Here is a 17184-nt window from a genome sequence, read left to right as displayed (position 1 = left end):
ATAGTTTTGTACATTTTTTTCATGCTGTGCCATTCCGGGTCTCTGAATCATTTCATCAGTTCAGTATTTCTCTTCTCCTCCACATCTCCAGCAGCTGTGGAGTCTCTCTCCTGCTGCACAAACCATCTCACCGTCTACGTTCTCAGAAGAGCCAGCATCCTTTGCATCAGAGACAGGGATGTCATACCTGGGTCTCAGGAGAACCAGAAACAGAACCCTGAGCCTCAGCAGAGCAGAACCATGATCAGTAGAATGAGAACCAACAGAACCAGAAGCTTCAGGAACAGCAGCATCCCTCTCAGTGACACCCAACGTGTAGCCTTCATCCTCAACTCCAGCTTTGGTTCTTCACTCCTGCTCTTTAGATCGATGAAAACTTCCTCCTTCATGGCCCAGGACACAAGTTCTCCATGTCTGGATAATTCCCTTTCCAAACATCTTCACAAATGGAAGGTGGAACATCAGACAAGATCACTTTTCTTGCCAGTCAAGTGACAGGGTTCCGGTTAGGAACTGGCACAAATGCGTCATTAATCACAATTCATGTTGACTTTGCCTTGCAGTGACTTTTATACACTGATTTACAGAAAAACTTTAGACAGAGCTTCCTACTGAGTTAAACTCCATGGCTGACCCCCGACCCCCACCAACACACACACACCCACACACACACACCCACACACACACACACACACACACACACACACACTCCTGCTGAATTTACATACAACACTGAACCATAAACAACCTAACAACACTGATATTTAACCAAGGGCTACCCATAACCCATAACCCTTACCCTAACATTACTATGAAGAATAAAGAGAGAAAATACACTCATTCTCACACCTGACTCACACTCCTGCAGAGAGAGAGGGAGAGGGAGGGAGAGAGAAGAAGGGAGGGAGAGAGAAGAAGGCAGGGAGAGACAGGAAGGGAGAGAGAGGGAGAGATCCCTGCCTGTCTGGTCTATACTCACCTTTGCTTCATGTGGCCTGGCTGCCTGCCTGGCTGTCTGGCTGGCTATCTGGCTGCCTGTCTCTCTCTCTCTCTCTCTCTCTCGGTGGAAGTGACGCGATGTGATAGCATGCTGGCTCGTTGCACCTCGCTCCCACTGAATTATGTTTAGCTAACTTTATAAAGTGTCACCAACCTCGACCAAACATTTTCTAAACCAGCCGATAGCCTCTCCAAACTGGCCAATTAAAAGGATCATGATTAAGCCCAAAGTGACCCTCCCCTACGCCGTGTGCCCCGCTCTCACACACACACACACACACACACACACACACACACACACACACAGGGACAACCTCAGCTGTCACTCACTCAGGTGTGACAGCTCACGTCTCTCTCTTCAGTAGCGGTCAGGTTTTCTCAGCTCGCTCTTCCCTCGGTTTGTAATCACTGATAGAGTTTCTGCTAAACTTGTTTGGTAACAGATGCGCTGCTTTTGAGCAGAGTTCGGGTTGGGGGTCAGGGGTTAGGGTTGGGGGTTGGGGCTGAATGCGACTGGCGTTGCGTCTCTCAGTGCCGACACAGCGCTTTTTTTTTTTTTTTTTTTTTTTTTTTTTTACATCTGCTTGCTCTTACCGGCTGGTTTCTGGATATAAAGTAAGTTGGAAAACTTTGCTCGTACCGGACGCGATATAGAGTCACAGTCTTAACACACACACACCACGTACACACATACATTAGCTCAACACACAAAGTATATTATTATTTAGATTTTATTTTGGCTGTATGCACTGAAAGTCTGACACTTTCTCACTGTAGTTCATAAAAAACAAATATAGTAGTAGTATAATTATTACAAATTAAGATATATAGCTATATAAATATATCTATCTATCTGTCTATCTATGTATATATATATATACTCTATATACTATATATACATGTGTTGTATTCATTGATGCACTTAAGAATATTCATGTGCTATGTTTATAAAAAGCTTGTTCTGTAAATAGTTTGTTTACTATTGTGATCAAAAACATTGATCTGAAGCTTCTGAGGCTGTTCTGTAAACAGTAAATAAACAATAAACAATAAATATAGCAACTTCTGATCAACCCTTATCAGTCTCAAGCTTAAAATAACCTACCGGTTAAGACCCACCATTTCCGGTCAAACTCAGCCAACTTCCAGATTAAGCCCCACCCACTTCCAGTTTCGGCCCCGCCCATTCCGAGTACGGATACAGATACCGATAATGTAGATGGTTAAACAGATACAGATACAGATACAGATAGTGGTGTACTCGCTCATCCCTAATCTCAATGAACTCAATATTCTTGTTCCATCCCACTTTGGCTGCAAAAAGAAGAGCACAACCTGCATGGCTACGCTTGACTTCGTTGAACGCATCAGTGACTGTATTGATGAAGGTGACTTTGGAATTGGCATTTTTCTTGACCTGTCAAAGGCTTTCGATACCATACATTTTGATATCCTATTGAGCAAACTTTATCACTATGGCATCAGAAGTCTTGCCCATGCCTGGTTCAGAAGCTACCTATATGCCAGACAACAGTATGTCAATATTGATGACAATAACTCATCATACAAGCACATAAAATTTGGGGTCGCCCCAAGGCTCTATTTTGGGGCCACTCTTATTCATCCTGTACATCAGTGAAGAAACTGTTAACACTGAGTTACTCAAAGTGGACACATGGTTCAAATGCAATAAACTATCACTTAATGTCAACAAAACAAACTACATACTATTTCGCTCTACCAGAAAGAAATTCAATACTGAACTATCAAACATCAAAATCAATGGCAAGGAGATCACAAGAGTTACTCACACGAAATTCCTGGGGGTCCTCATCGACAAATATCTCAATTTCAAAGACCACATTGATCATCTGACTAGGAAACTAAGTATGTTGGTTTATTTTACAAATTTAGACATTCTCTTCCATTATCCGCCCTATTAACTATGTATAAAACCCTTTTCGAACCCCACCTGAATTACTGTAATGTCATATGGTGTAATACCTTCCCCAGTCACCTTCAAAAACTCGAGTCTTCAAAAGAAAGTCATACGTGCTTTGTCTTGGTCCACTGTCAATGCTCCCACCTGCTCATTATTCCACCAATATGGTCTTTTAAGACTCACTGAACTCAATGTTTTCCATAATGCTTGTGTAATGCTTTAAGTTGTAAATGGTCTGAGCCCCAGACTTGCCAGCCTGGTCCCCATCTGGTGTTCACAGCACCAACACCAAACCAGGAACAAACACCTTATAACAGGCAAACAGCGTCGCCTAAAATGTTCTGGTATGAGTGTTGCCTGCAGGGGGCCACAGATCTGGAACAGGCTGGATGATGGTCTAAAGATGCTGTGTTCTATCTCTGCCTTCAAACGGAAACTCAAAGCTAATCTACTGTCTACCTATATTTAACCTACTATATATAACCTTCATTGTTAATCTAACCCTGGCTACATAACTGATGTACTGGGATGACTGTGTGATTGTATGTGTGTGTGGTCTTGTCCGCATTGTTACATCCTATGTTTATATAGCAGTATGTATGGTACCTTACCGTACACTACCTCTTTACTTTTGTTTTTTTCCTTTTCCTGAATTGTGGGCCCCTACCCAAAAGCTTTAAATTCATACATACATGCCAGTGTTTCATCATCAACTGCACGACTGTATTAATATTGTTAATGTGTGAATAAACTTAAACTTGAAACTTGAAACTGGCTGCCTGGCTGTCTGCCTGGCTGCCTAGCTGCATGGCTGCCTGGCTGTCTGTCTGGCTGGCTGGCTGGCTGCCTAGCTGCCTGGCTGCCTGGCTGTCTGCCTGCCTTTCTGGCTGGCTGGCTGGCTGGCTGGCTGGCTGGCTGGCTGGCTGCCTGGCTGCCTGGCTGCCTGGTTGTCTAGCTGCCTGGCAGTCTGTCTGGCTGCCTGGCTGTCTGTCTAGCTGCCTTGCTGGCTGGCTGACTGGCTGGCCACTGATTAAACACCAGCCACCTTGCAAACCCTGAAGCAGCAGCCGATGTGATGACAAGCACAGCAGGTCACTGTCATGACCATTTTTGGCTGGTGGGGATTTTCCCTGCTTAGATAATCTGACAGGATGCAGTTGGTAACAGCTCTAAAACCAAGACCAGAACTTCGACGAGAACCTTTAAACTTCCCTGTTCCACTTGTGTTCCCTGACACTGAAGGTTGTAAGTCTGCAGACAAGAGTTAGGGTTAGTGTTAGGATTTAGGTGGGTCAGGTGTTGGGGTTAGTTAGGGTTAAGGTGGGTCAGTTGTTAGGGTTAGGGTTAGGGTTAAGTTGGGTTAGGTGTTAGGAACGATCAACTTGATCGTTCACACCTGCCCCACTCATCTGCTTGCCAGGTGAGTTCCGCCCTCATCCCTGTCTTATCTGCCACAACCCTGCAGAACAACACGCCTCGACACATTAATGGTTCCCAGTTGAGGTGAAGCCGTGTGGCACCCCCTGCTGGCCAGGACTGGGTGGCAGCAGCTGTAAGACTGGGTCCAGCCTAACTGGGTCCCCTCAGTGTTTACCTGCTGTAGCAGATCAGGGCCTCAGGCCTATCAGAGCAGCTGCTCGTGTTGTGGGGAGTTACTGTGGGCTTGTTAGGAGGAACAGGCCTGTGCTGAGGTTCTGTGTGGAACCCAGAACTCTGCCACTCCTTCCCTCCGCTAACCCTCAGGATTTGTATTGGTTTAAGTGTAGTTCAGAACAAAATGGCGACTTGTACAACATAAATTGTCAATTCAACAGGGAAAATCAAACAAAGGTGGCTTTTAAATCACTTTTGCATTATTTTTAAGTTGGTTATTGGCTATTTTCTATTCTTTGATTCCAGCATTTACACACTCTACACTCTGGTCCGTGGAGACCAGCTAGGCTGATTAAACCCCAGCTGATGTTACATGCCTAACTCATTTTGTTATTCGTTGATTCTACCTTACTGTTTTGTGGAATATTTTGCAGGTGGTGGAGGTCTTCAAGATAAAAACCTAACATTATTTGATTGCTTCTGGAGTTGCCATTGTTGAGTCTAGATCTTAGATTATTTACCAAAATTTTAGGGTATCAAACTAAATTTAAGTTCTTTCAATTAAGATGTTAAACTGTAGATTTAGGATTTGGGTTTTGGGGTTAATGATTATGCAGCTATGGTCAGGTTGCAACCTTGTTAGTTACATGAGCGGACTAGAAGTTGTTGATTTGGAGGCCTAAGCTAGCCATAGACATATACATAGCTAACAGCTAGCATACCAAGCTAAGGGTTAATACACAATTAACAACTAGCATGTCAGCCATGGCAAACTAGAATGGTTAACAACAAGCCTCTAACATCCAAACCCCAAACTACACAATATGTGGATCACAATCCCTGAAACAGTCACTTGTCATCTGGTATTTAAGTATATAAACATCAGAAAATGGCAACAAAACACACAGCATAGCAAGATAAAACATTAGCTAGCAAATATAAGTACAAGTCTCATCAGCTGTTACAAGCTAGCAGCTAGCTCTGCATCAAGTCAGCTAGATTGACAGAAACAATTAACTCCTCTAAATTAATTCTTCTAAATTCAATAGATACCAGTGGCTAAATGTGCACTGAAACATGACAAAACATTCAACTCACATATTTATGGACGCACACTGAAGGAAAGGCATCATCAAACTCTGAGTTGATTAAAATCCTGCCATGCAGCCATCTTCAGCATATGGCACTCTGCTGTATTCAGGGGCACATGCAGGGTAGGAAATCTGAACGCTGAGTTCAGGGGCACATGCAGGGTAGGAAATCTGAACGCTGAGTTCAGGGGCACATGCAGGGTAGGAAATCTGAACGCTGAGTTCAGGGGCACATGCAGGGTAGGAACTCTGACTTCATGTACTGAGAAGAATCAGTATGATATATTGAGGGGAATACACACAGGAGGATGGCCGTTTTTACATTCACCCTCTGTGTGCTCCACAGAGGGTTCAGTGTAGCTCCGGTAGTAGTATTTTGTGAAGAAAGCAGCCTTGTAACAATTAAAATTGCTGTTGGTTTATTTAATGTGGGAAGAAGGAAGATGGTTGCTGGAGTCTGTCTCCAGGATGACTCTTGTTTGAAAAAGGTCTTGTTTTCAGTCTTCAGGCTGTCATTCTCTTCCATCTGTAGGTCTCGATCTTCAGTGGTTTCCTTCAGCCGGCATGTGAGACGGTTGTGATTACAGTTAGATGGTTGCGGATAGCGGGTTCCTGGACTGCTCTGCTTCAACACAACAGGACCCTAACCCTGCAGACTGACAATGACATCACTGATCACCAAAGATGTGTTAAATCAAATGTGTACATGTATGTGTGTGTGTGTACATGCGTGCGTGCGTGTGTGTGTGCACAAAAGAACATCACCCTGACCTTGGACTTTTCGTGGTCTCTCCTCTGCTCAGCTGTTTAAGGAGTCATGACATCGCAGGAGGAGGCGTCTTCCTTCAGGAGGTTTTTTCAGTACGTGGAGGACAGCGGGCTTCGAACCTACGACGGCCTAGTGATCCAGAATGCCTCAGACATTGCCAGGGAGAGCGACCGCATCCGTAATCAAACCAACTGGACCTACCTGCAGGAAAAACACCAGAAGAAGAGACGTCAAGAGGAAGCCATCAAAAGGTAAAAAAAAAAAAAAAAAGAGATTAAGGCTTGAGTCAATCTGGAAAATGACAGGAAAAGCTTGCTTTTGGAAATTCCCTATGTATGTTCACTTTGTGACCTTTAGTTAAAAATGGATAGTTGTGCTCATTCATTGGCTACACTGACTGACTTCAGTTACAGCCAGTCACTGAGGAGGATGAAAGTCCAATATTATATAAGTTTAACCTTTCAAATCTTTTCATACAGCTGTCTGTCTGTCTCATTTAATTGTTTTAGTGTTTCTATATCACAGGTCTATAGTTAAATATACACTCAGTGGCCACTTTATTTGGTCCACCTGTACAGTCTAAATTAACACAATCCAGCTGTTGTGCCATGACGTTTCCTCTCCTGCTGCCTATAATGCTCAGCTTGTCTTGTTGTCGCAGTAACAGAGGTGTTCATTCACTTCTATGTTTGGCATTGAGCTCATAGTTAGTGCTGCTGTTGGACTGGACTGCACTTTACTGACACCTGTTTCTACTACAGTCAGGCCCAGAAGTGTTTGGACAGTGACACAATATTTATAGTTTTGGTGTAGATTTAAAATGGAGTAATCAAGATGTGATTTAAGTGCAGGCTTTCAGCTTTAATTTATGGGGGTAAACAAAAATATGGCATTAACTGTTAAGGAATTACAGCCACTTTTATACCTTGTCACCCCATTTTCAGAAGTAATTTAAGTAATTTTTATTTATTTAAAATTTAAATACATAAAAAGTTTCATGGCCAGGTTAGGCTTATTCCCTCATTATTCTGTGATAAATTAAGAAAACAAAAGGTATGGAGTTCATTCCACGTGTTTGCTTTTGCATTTGGTAGATGTTTATCAGAACCCTCAACATGTGAACCAAAGACATGTGTATGCAGGTGAAGGAGGCCATCATCAGGCTCAAAAAGCAAAAAAAAAATCTATCAGACAGATAGCAACAACCAAATCAACACTTTGGTAAATCCTGAAAAAGAAAGCAATGCACTGGTGAGCTCAGCAACACCCTGGCTGATTCTGGAACAAGGTTCTCTGGACAGATGGAAGGAAGATGAACTTGTACCAGAATGATGGGAAGAGCAAAGTGTGGAGAATGAAAGCAGAGATCATCATTTATCCAGCATTGTGGAGGCAGTGTCATGGCATGGGCATGTGTGGCTGCCAGTGGGACCAGGTCACTGGTGTTTATTGATGATGTGACGGCTGATGGAAGCAGCAGGATGAATTCTGATGTTTATAGGGCTCTAGTGTCTGCTCAGATTGCCACTAAACTGACAGCATGGCACTCACAGCACAGATGGACGCTGACCCAGAACAAACTGAAAGCAACCCCAGAGCCTGAAAGTTCCCCGACCTGAACCAGGTGAGCTGCTTCTCACCTGGAGAACAAACTGAAGGCAGGAAGAGCCACAGAGCAGCAGCAGCTGGAGGAGCTGAAGGAGGAAGAGGTGTACAAGTACAAAATTATGACTATTGTGTCACTGTCCAAATACTAGTCCACCTGTACACCTAGACTGTATTCTGTCGAGGTGTGCAGGTTAACAGGTGTGTAGGAATTAGGGATGCACATTTTGGATTTTTTTTATGACCGTTAACCGATGCCCTTTAATGATTAATAACCGTTAACCGATAAGATTTAAATGCCCTTCCATGCTGCCATTCCGACATTCCGTCATTCCGACATGCTGCCATTCCAACATACCACCATTTAGACATATCACCATCCCGAAATACCGCTATTCCGACACACAAACGTCCCACCATTCCGACAAGGCTTTCCATGTAAGGAAAGGTTGGAATCAGAGAGTCACTGACTCGGCGCTGTCTGGTGCTGAACTGCAGATTTACAATGACGGCAAATAGTTAGATTACTCATCTAAAATGTAAAAAAAAAGTTACAAGCTTTAGATATAATTAACAGTACTGTAGGCTTCAATCGTCTGCTATTGCTTTTTAAATTATGTCGAGAGCGAGCGCGCTGGTGATTTCTTTAATTGTGTGTTCTGCTTCATTTCCAAAATAAAGTTTGAACTTCTGAAATCTGATTTTTAAACAGTTCTGATGGAGCTCAATGTTTATCTGGATGATGCGGCTTCATTCCGAACAATTTTACTGTAAACCTGGACGACCCGCGACGTGTCTGAAGATAAAAAAATAATATTCAATGTAATGTGTGTTTTGTGCGTAATTGCATACAAGGATACACACCCTCCCCTACTGTACAACACGAAGGAGACTGGAATTAGTCAGTGACTTCAGGTGTCATCTGCAGAGCCGAGCAGAGTGCGGTCCAGCAGTCCGTTGTAATAGCCACGAACTTAGTACTTGCAAATCGCATTTTCAGTTCCTTTTTCCTCTCCTCAAAACGAGCCTCTAATCGTCGGGTAATGGTCGGTCTTGATGGAATTTGGTAATTAGGCTCGATATAGCCCATTAGCTCCATTATCTTCTCAGACCGCCACGCGTCACACTTTCTCCCGGCCATCATGGAGGGCAAAGTTCGCTGCGATGGTCCTCCATCGTCTGATGCTGGATGCTTGTTTCTTAAGTGGTACTGCATTGTACTCGTACTGCTGGAGTATTTCAGTGCTGTACCGCATAATTTGCAAATAACCTCCTCCCCTTTCCGGTCGAAATTGTCCCACACAGAACTCCTTTTTGCTCTCTTCATCTTCGCTGTAAAGTGGGCTGTGATGGAAAGCACGTGATGGCATGTGTTGCACCTGTCGACACGCCCCCATGAGTTGATTGAATTACGTAGCTTAAAAACAAAATTGACCGTTAGTATTAATCGGTTAGAGTTACTGTTATTGGTTAACGGTTAAACGGTTAACCATGTGCATCCCTAGTAGGAATGGAATGAAGAGTGATCAGGGAGGGAACCGGAGAACCGAGGAGAACCCACACAAAACAGTTGGACAGAAGAAACAAGAAATCACAGAGGAAATGAGAAGATCGCGGCTGTGACCATTGTAGTTGTATAGTTGTATAGTTTAAAGATCCAACAGTGCAAAATGTAAATTGTTGCAATTTTTCAACTGGTCTTAAAATTTTGATCAGGAGTGTATAGTGTGTTGGAGGGCTGCACCCGAACCTGAACCCATATTCAGCAAGTAACGAATTCGAGTGTTCTGATTAATAAATCAACCTTCTGAACATTTTCTTTTCGAAAAGTCCAGCTTCATATATTACTGAATATGTGAAACCCCTTTTCTAATTCAAACTAGATTGGCTGCCAGCGCTGTCAGTCATCCTCAGCAAAGTCAGAGTGGGTGAAGACTGCAGGTCACCCACAGAGATGTCAGGTGTTTTTCCACAGCCAGGTGTCTTCTGATGTGCAGGATGGATGGTGTCAGAGCTTCTGGAGCTGCAGCTTCACTCAGTCCAGCTCAGCGCTGCTCATGATCACCACAGCTGCAGTAGGATGCTCTTTGTTAATATCGTCTAAATAAGCAGGAATTTCAGCCATTTTATATTTATTTATAGTTAAAATCCAAAAATAAAAAAAATCACTTCTGGTTTTAACCACACCTACTTTTTTAATCCTAATTATTTTGCCCCAAAACAAATACAAATACAAATAACGGTGCTTCTGTACACTTAAGATAAGATAAAATAAGATATTGCTTTATTAGTCCCACAGTGGGGAAATTTCAAGCATTACAGCAGTCAGGACCACCCGCTATCCGCTATCCCGCTATAGCGGGTGGTCAGGACCACCCGCTATCCGCTATCCCTAAAGTGTGGGCTGTTAGGAGAGCGCGTCCAGGCGGCTTCAATGCGCGCGCCGACGGAGCCTCGCCACACACACGGTCGGACTGATACCGGGACGCCGCCAGAATGGACTGAGTATATTACTCATATAGACTGTTTAGAGGAAAGACTGTTTTAATTGGACACTTACGCCAGCATGTTTTATTGTTTTATCATAAGCCAGCAGCTGCGCTATATTTTTATTTTTAATATTTTATTTAATCTACCTTGTCAATAAATTAGTTTACACATAGTTCCACCTCTGCCTCTTGTGTGTGTGTGGTGTGACCCGGGGATTTTACTCAATCAGTACAACCTTGTGACACGTCCACTTGGACACATGTGGCTCCACCTCCCGAATTAACTCGTATATGTGTATGTATATAAAGCCAACTTGCTTTAGCCTCAGTAGAAGCCCTGAGAAAATCTACCTCCCTCTCTTCATCGCGGGTTTAGGATTTAGGATTTAGGATAGCGCATCCTGCCCTTAAAGGCAATGGCACCTGGCACACTGATTGGTTTAACTGGCGTAACGCCCAAAACACGCCTATGCATAATATAGCGGGTAGCGGAGGTGTTTTGCGGATAGCGGGAGGTGCACAAGATAGCAACTTTTACGGGGGAACGCCTCTTCCTAAATCCTAAATCCGCAAATAGCGTGTTTAGGGAGTCTGGCGCAAGATAGGGCCCTGTATGTTTTCATAGTTATGTAGATGACACACAACTGTATATTTCTGCCGAACCAAATGATGCTACAGCGATAAATTCCATCACTACCTGTCTCATGGCAGCGAACAAATCAAAGTCAAAGTCAAAGTCAAATTTATTTCATTTACAGATGGCTGAGCCACACCAAAGTGCTTCACATGAAAGTGCTTAAGTGCAATAAACACAGGAAATACTTAGAGCAAAAGGAAAAAGGATTAAAAAAACACTGATAGTAATCCAAAAGAAAAGATAAATTAAAAGGTAACTGAGGAATTACCAGGGGACACTATACACTGGCACTTGAAAAAAAAAAAAAAAAGAGACACTAATCAAAAGTAAGTGAAAAGAGGTGGGTCTTTAAAAGAGACTTAAAGATATTCAGAGTCTGGGCTGCTTCCAACAGCAGTTGGTCAGCTGACCGTAGTGCTCTGAGGGGGGTGTGGTGGCGTAAAAGATCAGACAGGTACGTGGGGGCCAGGCCATGAAGGGATTTGTAAACAGCCAGTAGAGGTTTAAAATCGATGCGGTAACGGATGGGGAGCCAGTGGAGTGATGCGAGGACCAGGGTGATGTGTTCGTGCTTTTTTGTGTAAGTGAGGAGTCGGGCGGCTGAATTCTGAACCAACTGCAGGCGGCGATGCTGTGACTGATCAATGCCGGTGTATAGGGCGTTACAATAGTCCAGTTGTGATGTTATAAAGGCATGGATAACTCTCTCTAGGTCACTCTGAGGCAGGTAGGCTTTAGTCTTAGCTAGGGTTCTCAGGTGGAAAAAGCTTATCCTAACAACTGTATTAACCTGCTGCTCGAACTTGAAGGCACTGTCAAAAATCACTCCAAGATTTCTGACCGAAGGCCGGATGTTAGAGGCAAGAGGGCCTAAGGCATCAGTGGAGAAGGCCGGAGAGGTTTTGCCAAATATAATGATCTCCGTCTTGCTTTCATTGAGGTTGAGGAAGTTATCACCCATCCATGCCTTGATGTCAGCCAGACAGTCAAGCAATCGATGGAGTGCAGCCTGCCCATCAACCTTTAGGGGAAGATACAGCTGGATATCGTCGGCAAAGCAGTGGAAGAAGATGTTATGTTTGACCAGGATTTCCCCTAGGGGTAAGATGTACAGCAGAAAAGGATAGGACCTAATATAGAGCCTTGAGGGACTCCGTAGGTGAGGGGGGCAACAGAAGAGGAGAAGTCACCAATCTGGACGGAGAAGCTCCTGTCGGCCAGGTAGAGCTGAAAGAATTTCAGGGCTGTGCCTTTGATGCCAACGTGATGCTCAAGCCGAGACAGCAGGATCCTGTGATCCACCGTGTCAAAGGCTGCTGTAAGGTCTAAAAGCACCAGGATCACAGGGCTATCTGAGTCAACGGCTAGGAGCAGGTCATTAAGCACTCTCAGGAGAGCAGTCTCTGTGCTGTGGGCTGTTCTAAAGCCAGACTGGAATTTCTCATAGATGTTGTTGTTGGTTAAAAAAGATTGTAGCTGAACATAAACTTCTCGCTCAAGGACTTTTGACAGAAAGGGTAGTTTGGAGATAGGCCTGAAGTTTGAGAGAATGGAGGGGTCGAGGTTTGGCTTCTTTAATAGTGGCTGCACCACGGCATGCTTGAAAGCAGCCGGGACGCAACCAGAGGAGAGGATGCTGTTGATCAACAGTAGAAGGAAGGGGGCAACCGTGTCGAAAATTGTAGCATCCTTGAGTAGCCGGGGAGGAAGACAGTCAGAGGGGCAGTTGGAAGGCTGCAGATGTCTGACTGCATCTGAGAGGGAGGATAGGATAATGGGCTCAAACTGCTTGAGGACAGCTGGCTGGGGGAGCAGGGGAGGGGCGGGGAGTGGGGTGGCAGAGGTATCAGAAGGCCTGAGTGCAGCAATCTTATCTATGAAAAATTTTTGAAATCTTGCACAGAGGGCGGGTGAAGGCACAGCAGGGGAATTGTTATGAGGATTTATAAGAGAAGTTAGTGTCTTGAACAGAACCTGGGGTTTGTGACTGTTTCTGGAGACCAGGGTGGAAATATACTGTGATTTGGCTGTTTTAACGGCTTGTTGGTAATCCGCTAGGCAGCTTCGGAGGATTTGGAGGGACACGTGAAGGCGGTCCTTCTGCCATTTGCGCTCCCCTCGCCTACAGGCGCGCCTGAGGTCGCGCGTTGCATCATTAAGCTATGGTGTTGACTGTGCTTTCGAACGTTTGGGCCTGAGAGGGGCAACAGAGTCCAGAATGCCAGTGCAAGCTGATGAGAACATAGAAACCCAGCCCAGTGACGGCCTACCCAAGGGGGAGTCATTGAAAGCGGCCGAAAAATGCCCAGCAGTCGAAGAGTTAATTAAGCACAGGACCCATTTGGAGACACTAGGGGTATTACCTGAGCATGGGACTGACACAGTGAACAGAACTGGGAAGTGATCAGAGAACGACATGGCACAGATTTCATTAACAGAGACAGAAACACCATAGGATAACACGAGATCTAATGTGTGACCCTTTTCGTGCGTTGGGCCGGTGACAGCCTGCTTAAGACTGAATGAGTCGATGAGGTTTAGAAAGTCCCAGGTAAGCGGCTGCGACTCACAACAAACATGGACATTAAAATCACCACATATTGTTATGTGATCGTATTTCACCATAAGCCCAGACAAAAGATCAGCAAAGTCATTGATAAAGTCTTTGTTGAATTTAGGTGGGCGGTACACCACTGCACATAAAAAGGGGGAAGACAGAATTAATTCAAACAGTTGCAACTCAAAGCTAGCAAAGCCAGCGTGTGGAATCTGCCGACAGTGAAAAAGCGACTTGTAAACAGAGGCAACACCACCGCCCCTCCCAGTCGCTCGGGGGGAATTTAGAAAGTTACAGTCTGGTGGAAGGAGTTTGGAGAACGGTGTGTTTTCGCCGGCAGAGACCCAGGTCTCACACAGGAACAGAAAGTCCAACTCCCGGGAGATAAAGAAGTCATTAAGCATGAAAGTTTTGTTTGCCAGAGACTGCACGTTTATCAAGGCCATCCATAGGATTTGCTCGTTGCTAGCCAGCGGTCCGGTGCGCTTCAACAGGCGTAGGCTAGAGTGGTCAACGCCATGGCTGGACCTACGCAGGGGGCGCCAGCTGACCGAGGCAGAAGCGGGGACTTGAGTGCGACGCGGCGCGGTCAGTGCTGTCGGGAAAGCTGGAGGGGCTGGAATCAACGGTGGACGAAGCAGTTTAGCAGCATCACGGTCGAAGAAGGCTTCAGCAGGAGCAGCAGGCGAGACAGAAACAACAGGACGGAGCCAGCGCACTAGACGCCGAGCGGCAGCTCGATTTGAGGGCAGCTGGAACTTGAGATTCACCAGCAGACCTCCCCTCCTTCCTCGTCTCCTGGAGCGTTTCTTGCGGAGAGGGGCCACGGGCGTGCGGCGCAGGTAAGCTGGGATACCTGACCATACGGAAGGGGGAGGTTTGGTCCAATCTCCTGATTCAAGTCTGGCTGCCCGAGCGTCACGGAGATTTAGGTCGCGTATGATAAGCAGTGCTTGACGATCATAGCACAGTAGGGCAGAAACATCCAGATAGATACATAAAAACAGGGCTGTAATAAACGTTAAACAGAGCGCCCGTGGAAGACGAATCGCCGAACAGACTGGCGCCATCTTGCCACAAATGGATGAGTGATAACTTCTTAAAGCTAAATGAAGACAAAACAGAAATCCTGTTAGCTGGCCCCAAAACAAAATTAACTTAACTTGGGGAAACTGGCTCCCAGGATTAAATCTGAGGTTACAAGTCTTTGGCGTTGTATTGGATCCAGATCTTAATTTCAAGTCCCACATTAACAAGGTGACAAAGACATCATTCTTCCACCTTAGAAACATTGCTAAAGTGCGACCATTAATAAATCAAAAAGATGCTGAAAAACTAATACATGCGTTTATCCCAAGCAGACTTGACTACTGTAATGTACTTTTTACTGGCCTTCCAAAGAAAACCACTGACAGACTTCAGCTCATCCAAAACTCTGCTGCTCGCTTATTAACCAGAACCAGGAAGAGAGAGCATATTAGTCCGGTCTTAGCTGCCCTACACTGCCTCCCTGTAACATTTAGAGTTGACTTTAAGGTTCTCCTACTTGTATACAAAGCACTTCATGGGCTAGGACCGAGCTACATTGCCAACTCTCTTACTGGCTATGCACCCCAAAGAGCACTGTGATCGTCTGCTGCTGGCTTATTGGTTCCCTACAACAGTCGAAAGAAAATTGGGCAACAGCTATCCCCCAAAACACCTGCTTATTTGAACACAAAATCCATCCTCCTTTCTCTCCTCAAGAAGACTCCAATGACTCTGTTGTACAGTTTATCTGTGCATTTCAGTTCCATCAGTAAGTCCTTTTCTATCGATATGGAGGCTAATGCCGAAAGCTGAGTCTGTCCAGTTGTATCTCTAGCATATGCTTTAATTTGCTTTAAAGCCGAGAATGACCACTCAGCAGAAGTAATGGACACAGGGATAGTCACAGCCAAACAGGCCAGTGTGTATCCTCACTAGGGTCGCGGGGGGTTGCTGGAGCCAATCCCAGCGCTCATAGGGCGAAGGCAAGGAAACACCCTGGACAGGTCGCCAGTCCATTGCAGGGCAGACAGACAAACACTGACATTCACACACACAGTCATACCTAGGGGCAATTTTTCTTCTGCAATTCTCCCACTGACCTGCATGTCTTTGGACAGTGGGAGTGCCCGGAGAAAACCCACGCAGACACGGGGAGAACATGCAAACTCCACACAGAAAGGACCTTGGGTGGGAATCGAACCCAGGACCTTCTCACTGTGAGGTGACAGTGCTAACCACTGCACCACCGTGCTGCCCCACTGCCATCCTCACTTTTCATCAAATGAAAAGTTGACCATCCCCCCTGAATTTTTTTTTACAACTCGACTACTGGTTGGGTGTGCTTGGGGGATCTGGAGAAAAATGCCGCATTCAGGTTGGCAAAAAAGACCTTGCATTCTTTAAGCTTTGAGGCCCCTTGAGTCAGTACTAAATATGACTTTGGGTTTTAGAAAGGCGCTATATAAAACTCAGCTATTATTATTATTATTATTATTTATTTTTATTTTTTTTATGTAGTCGATGTGCATAGCAGTGAATGAATAAGGCCATAGGTGCCCTCGCCTTAACTCTAGCCTGCACCCCATTTAGTCCAGATTCCATGACCGCTGCACCATCATAACACTGTACCACAACTTTGTCCAGACAACATTCATGTCCCTCAGAGAAACGGCACCGCACACACCGGCCCGGAGCCGCGTGTAAGACAGATAGAACCGGGTCTGAGAGGAATATGGCGTAGGGTGTGGTGCACGCTGAGTCTCGCTCCCACAACCATGCTGCTAAAACCAACTGCTAAACTAGCCTGAAACCAAGAAATTTCCCATTCCAGCACTATTGATCTTGGAAAAAAGTAGCCTAAAATCAAGTAAATCCATCATAGCTCTACATTAAGTGGAAGAAACTGCAACCAAAGCGACTTACAGCTGGACTCTACTGGCAAACATGACACCTTAAGTAGCATCTGCCAGTAAAGCCACCACAAGGAGTAAAACTGACGGTGCGGCCGGTGGCAGCACTGACGAAGATGACGATGGTGGCCTCCTGACCCTGGCATCCATAGCTAGTCTACTAGAAGAGAACCGGCAAGCTATCTCTGCCAACTTCAATGCGGCTATGACAAGACTTGAGAAAAGACTTCATCTCATCCAGCACACGGTATCCAACCACACAGTGAAGATTGGTGCGCTTGAGTCAAGTGCTAACTTGCAGGACGAACGCCTGTTTGCACTGGAAACAACCTGTGCCAAGCTGGCTGACAGCAATGCTAAACTGACTGCTAATGTTATCGATCTGGAATCGCGCAGTCGACGAAACAACATCAGAGTCTTCGGCTTACCTGAATCCATTGAAGTTACGTCTCCACCGACTCCGTCGGCTATCTTCTTCTCCAAGATGCTTGCCGAGGTCTTCAGCAAGGTCCTGGACTCACCACCAGAATGTGATAGAGCCCATCGGTCACTCACTGCGAAGC

The 17184-nt window shown here is 45.2% G+C and overlaps 1 protein-coding gene across 1 annotated transcript in view; it reads left to right on the top strand.

Annotated features, from left to right (window-relative positions):
• nyap2a (neuronal tyrosine-phosphorylated phosphoinositide-3-kinase adaptor 2a) overlaps positions 1 to 17184 on the top strand; it is a 50851-nt gene that overhangs the window by 9662 nt on the left and 24005 nt on the right. The window contains exon 3 of the mRNA XM_030066548.1: positions 6429 to 6645. Within this exon, the coding sequence (XP_029922408.1) occupies positions 6443 to 6645 (203 nt within the window). The 5' untranslated portion in view covers positions 6429 to 6442. The remainder of the gene's footprint in view (positions 1 to 6428; positions 6646 to 17184) is intronic.

This window comes from Myripristis murdjan, chromosome 13 (assembly GCF_902150065.1).
Source record: "Myripristis murdjan chromosome 13, fMyrMur1.1, whole genome shotgun sequence".
Classification (NCBI taxonomy): Eukaryota; Metazoa; Chordata; class Actinopteri; order Holocentriformes; family Holocentridae; genus Myripristis; species Myripristis murdjan.
Note: the sequence above shows the minus strand (reverse complement) of the source record. Positions and strands in the feature narration are given on the sequence as shown.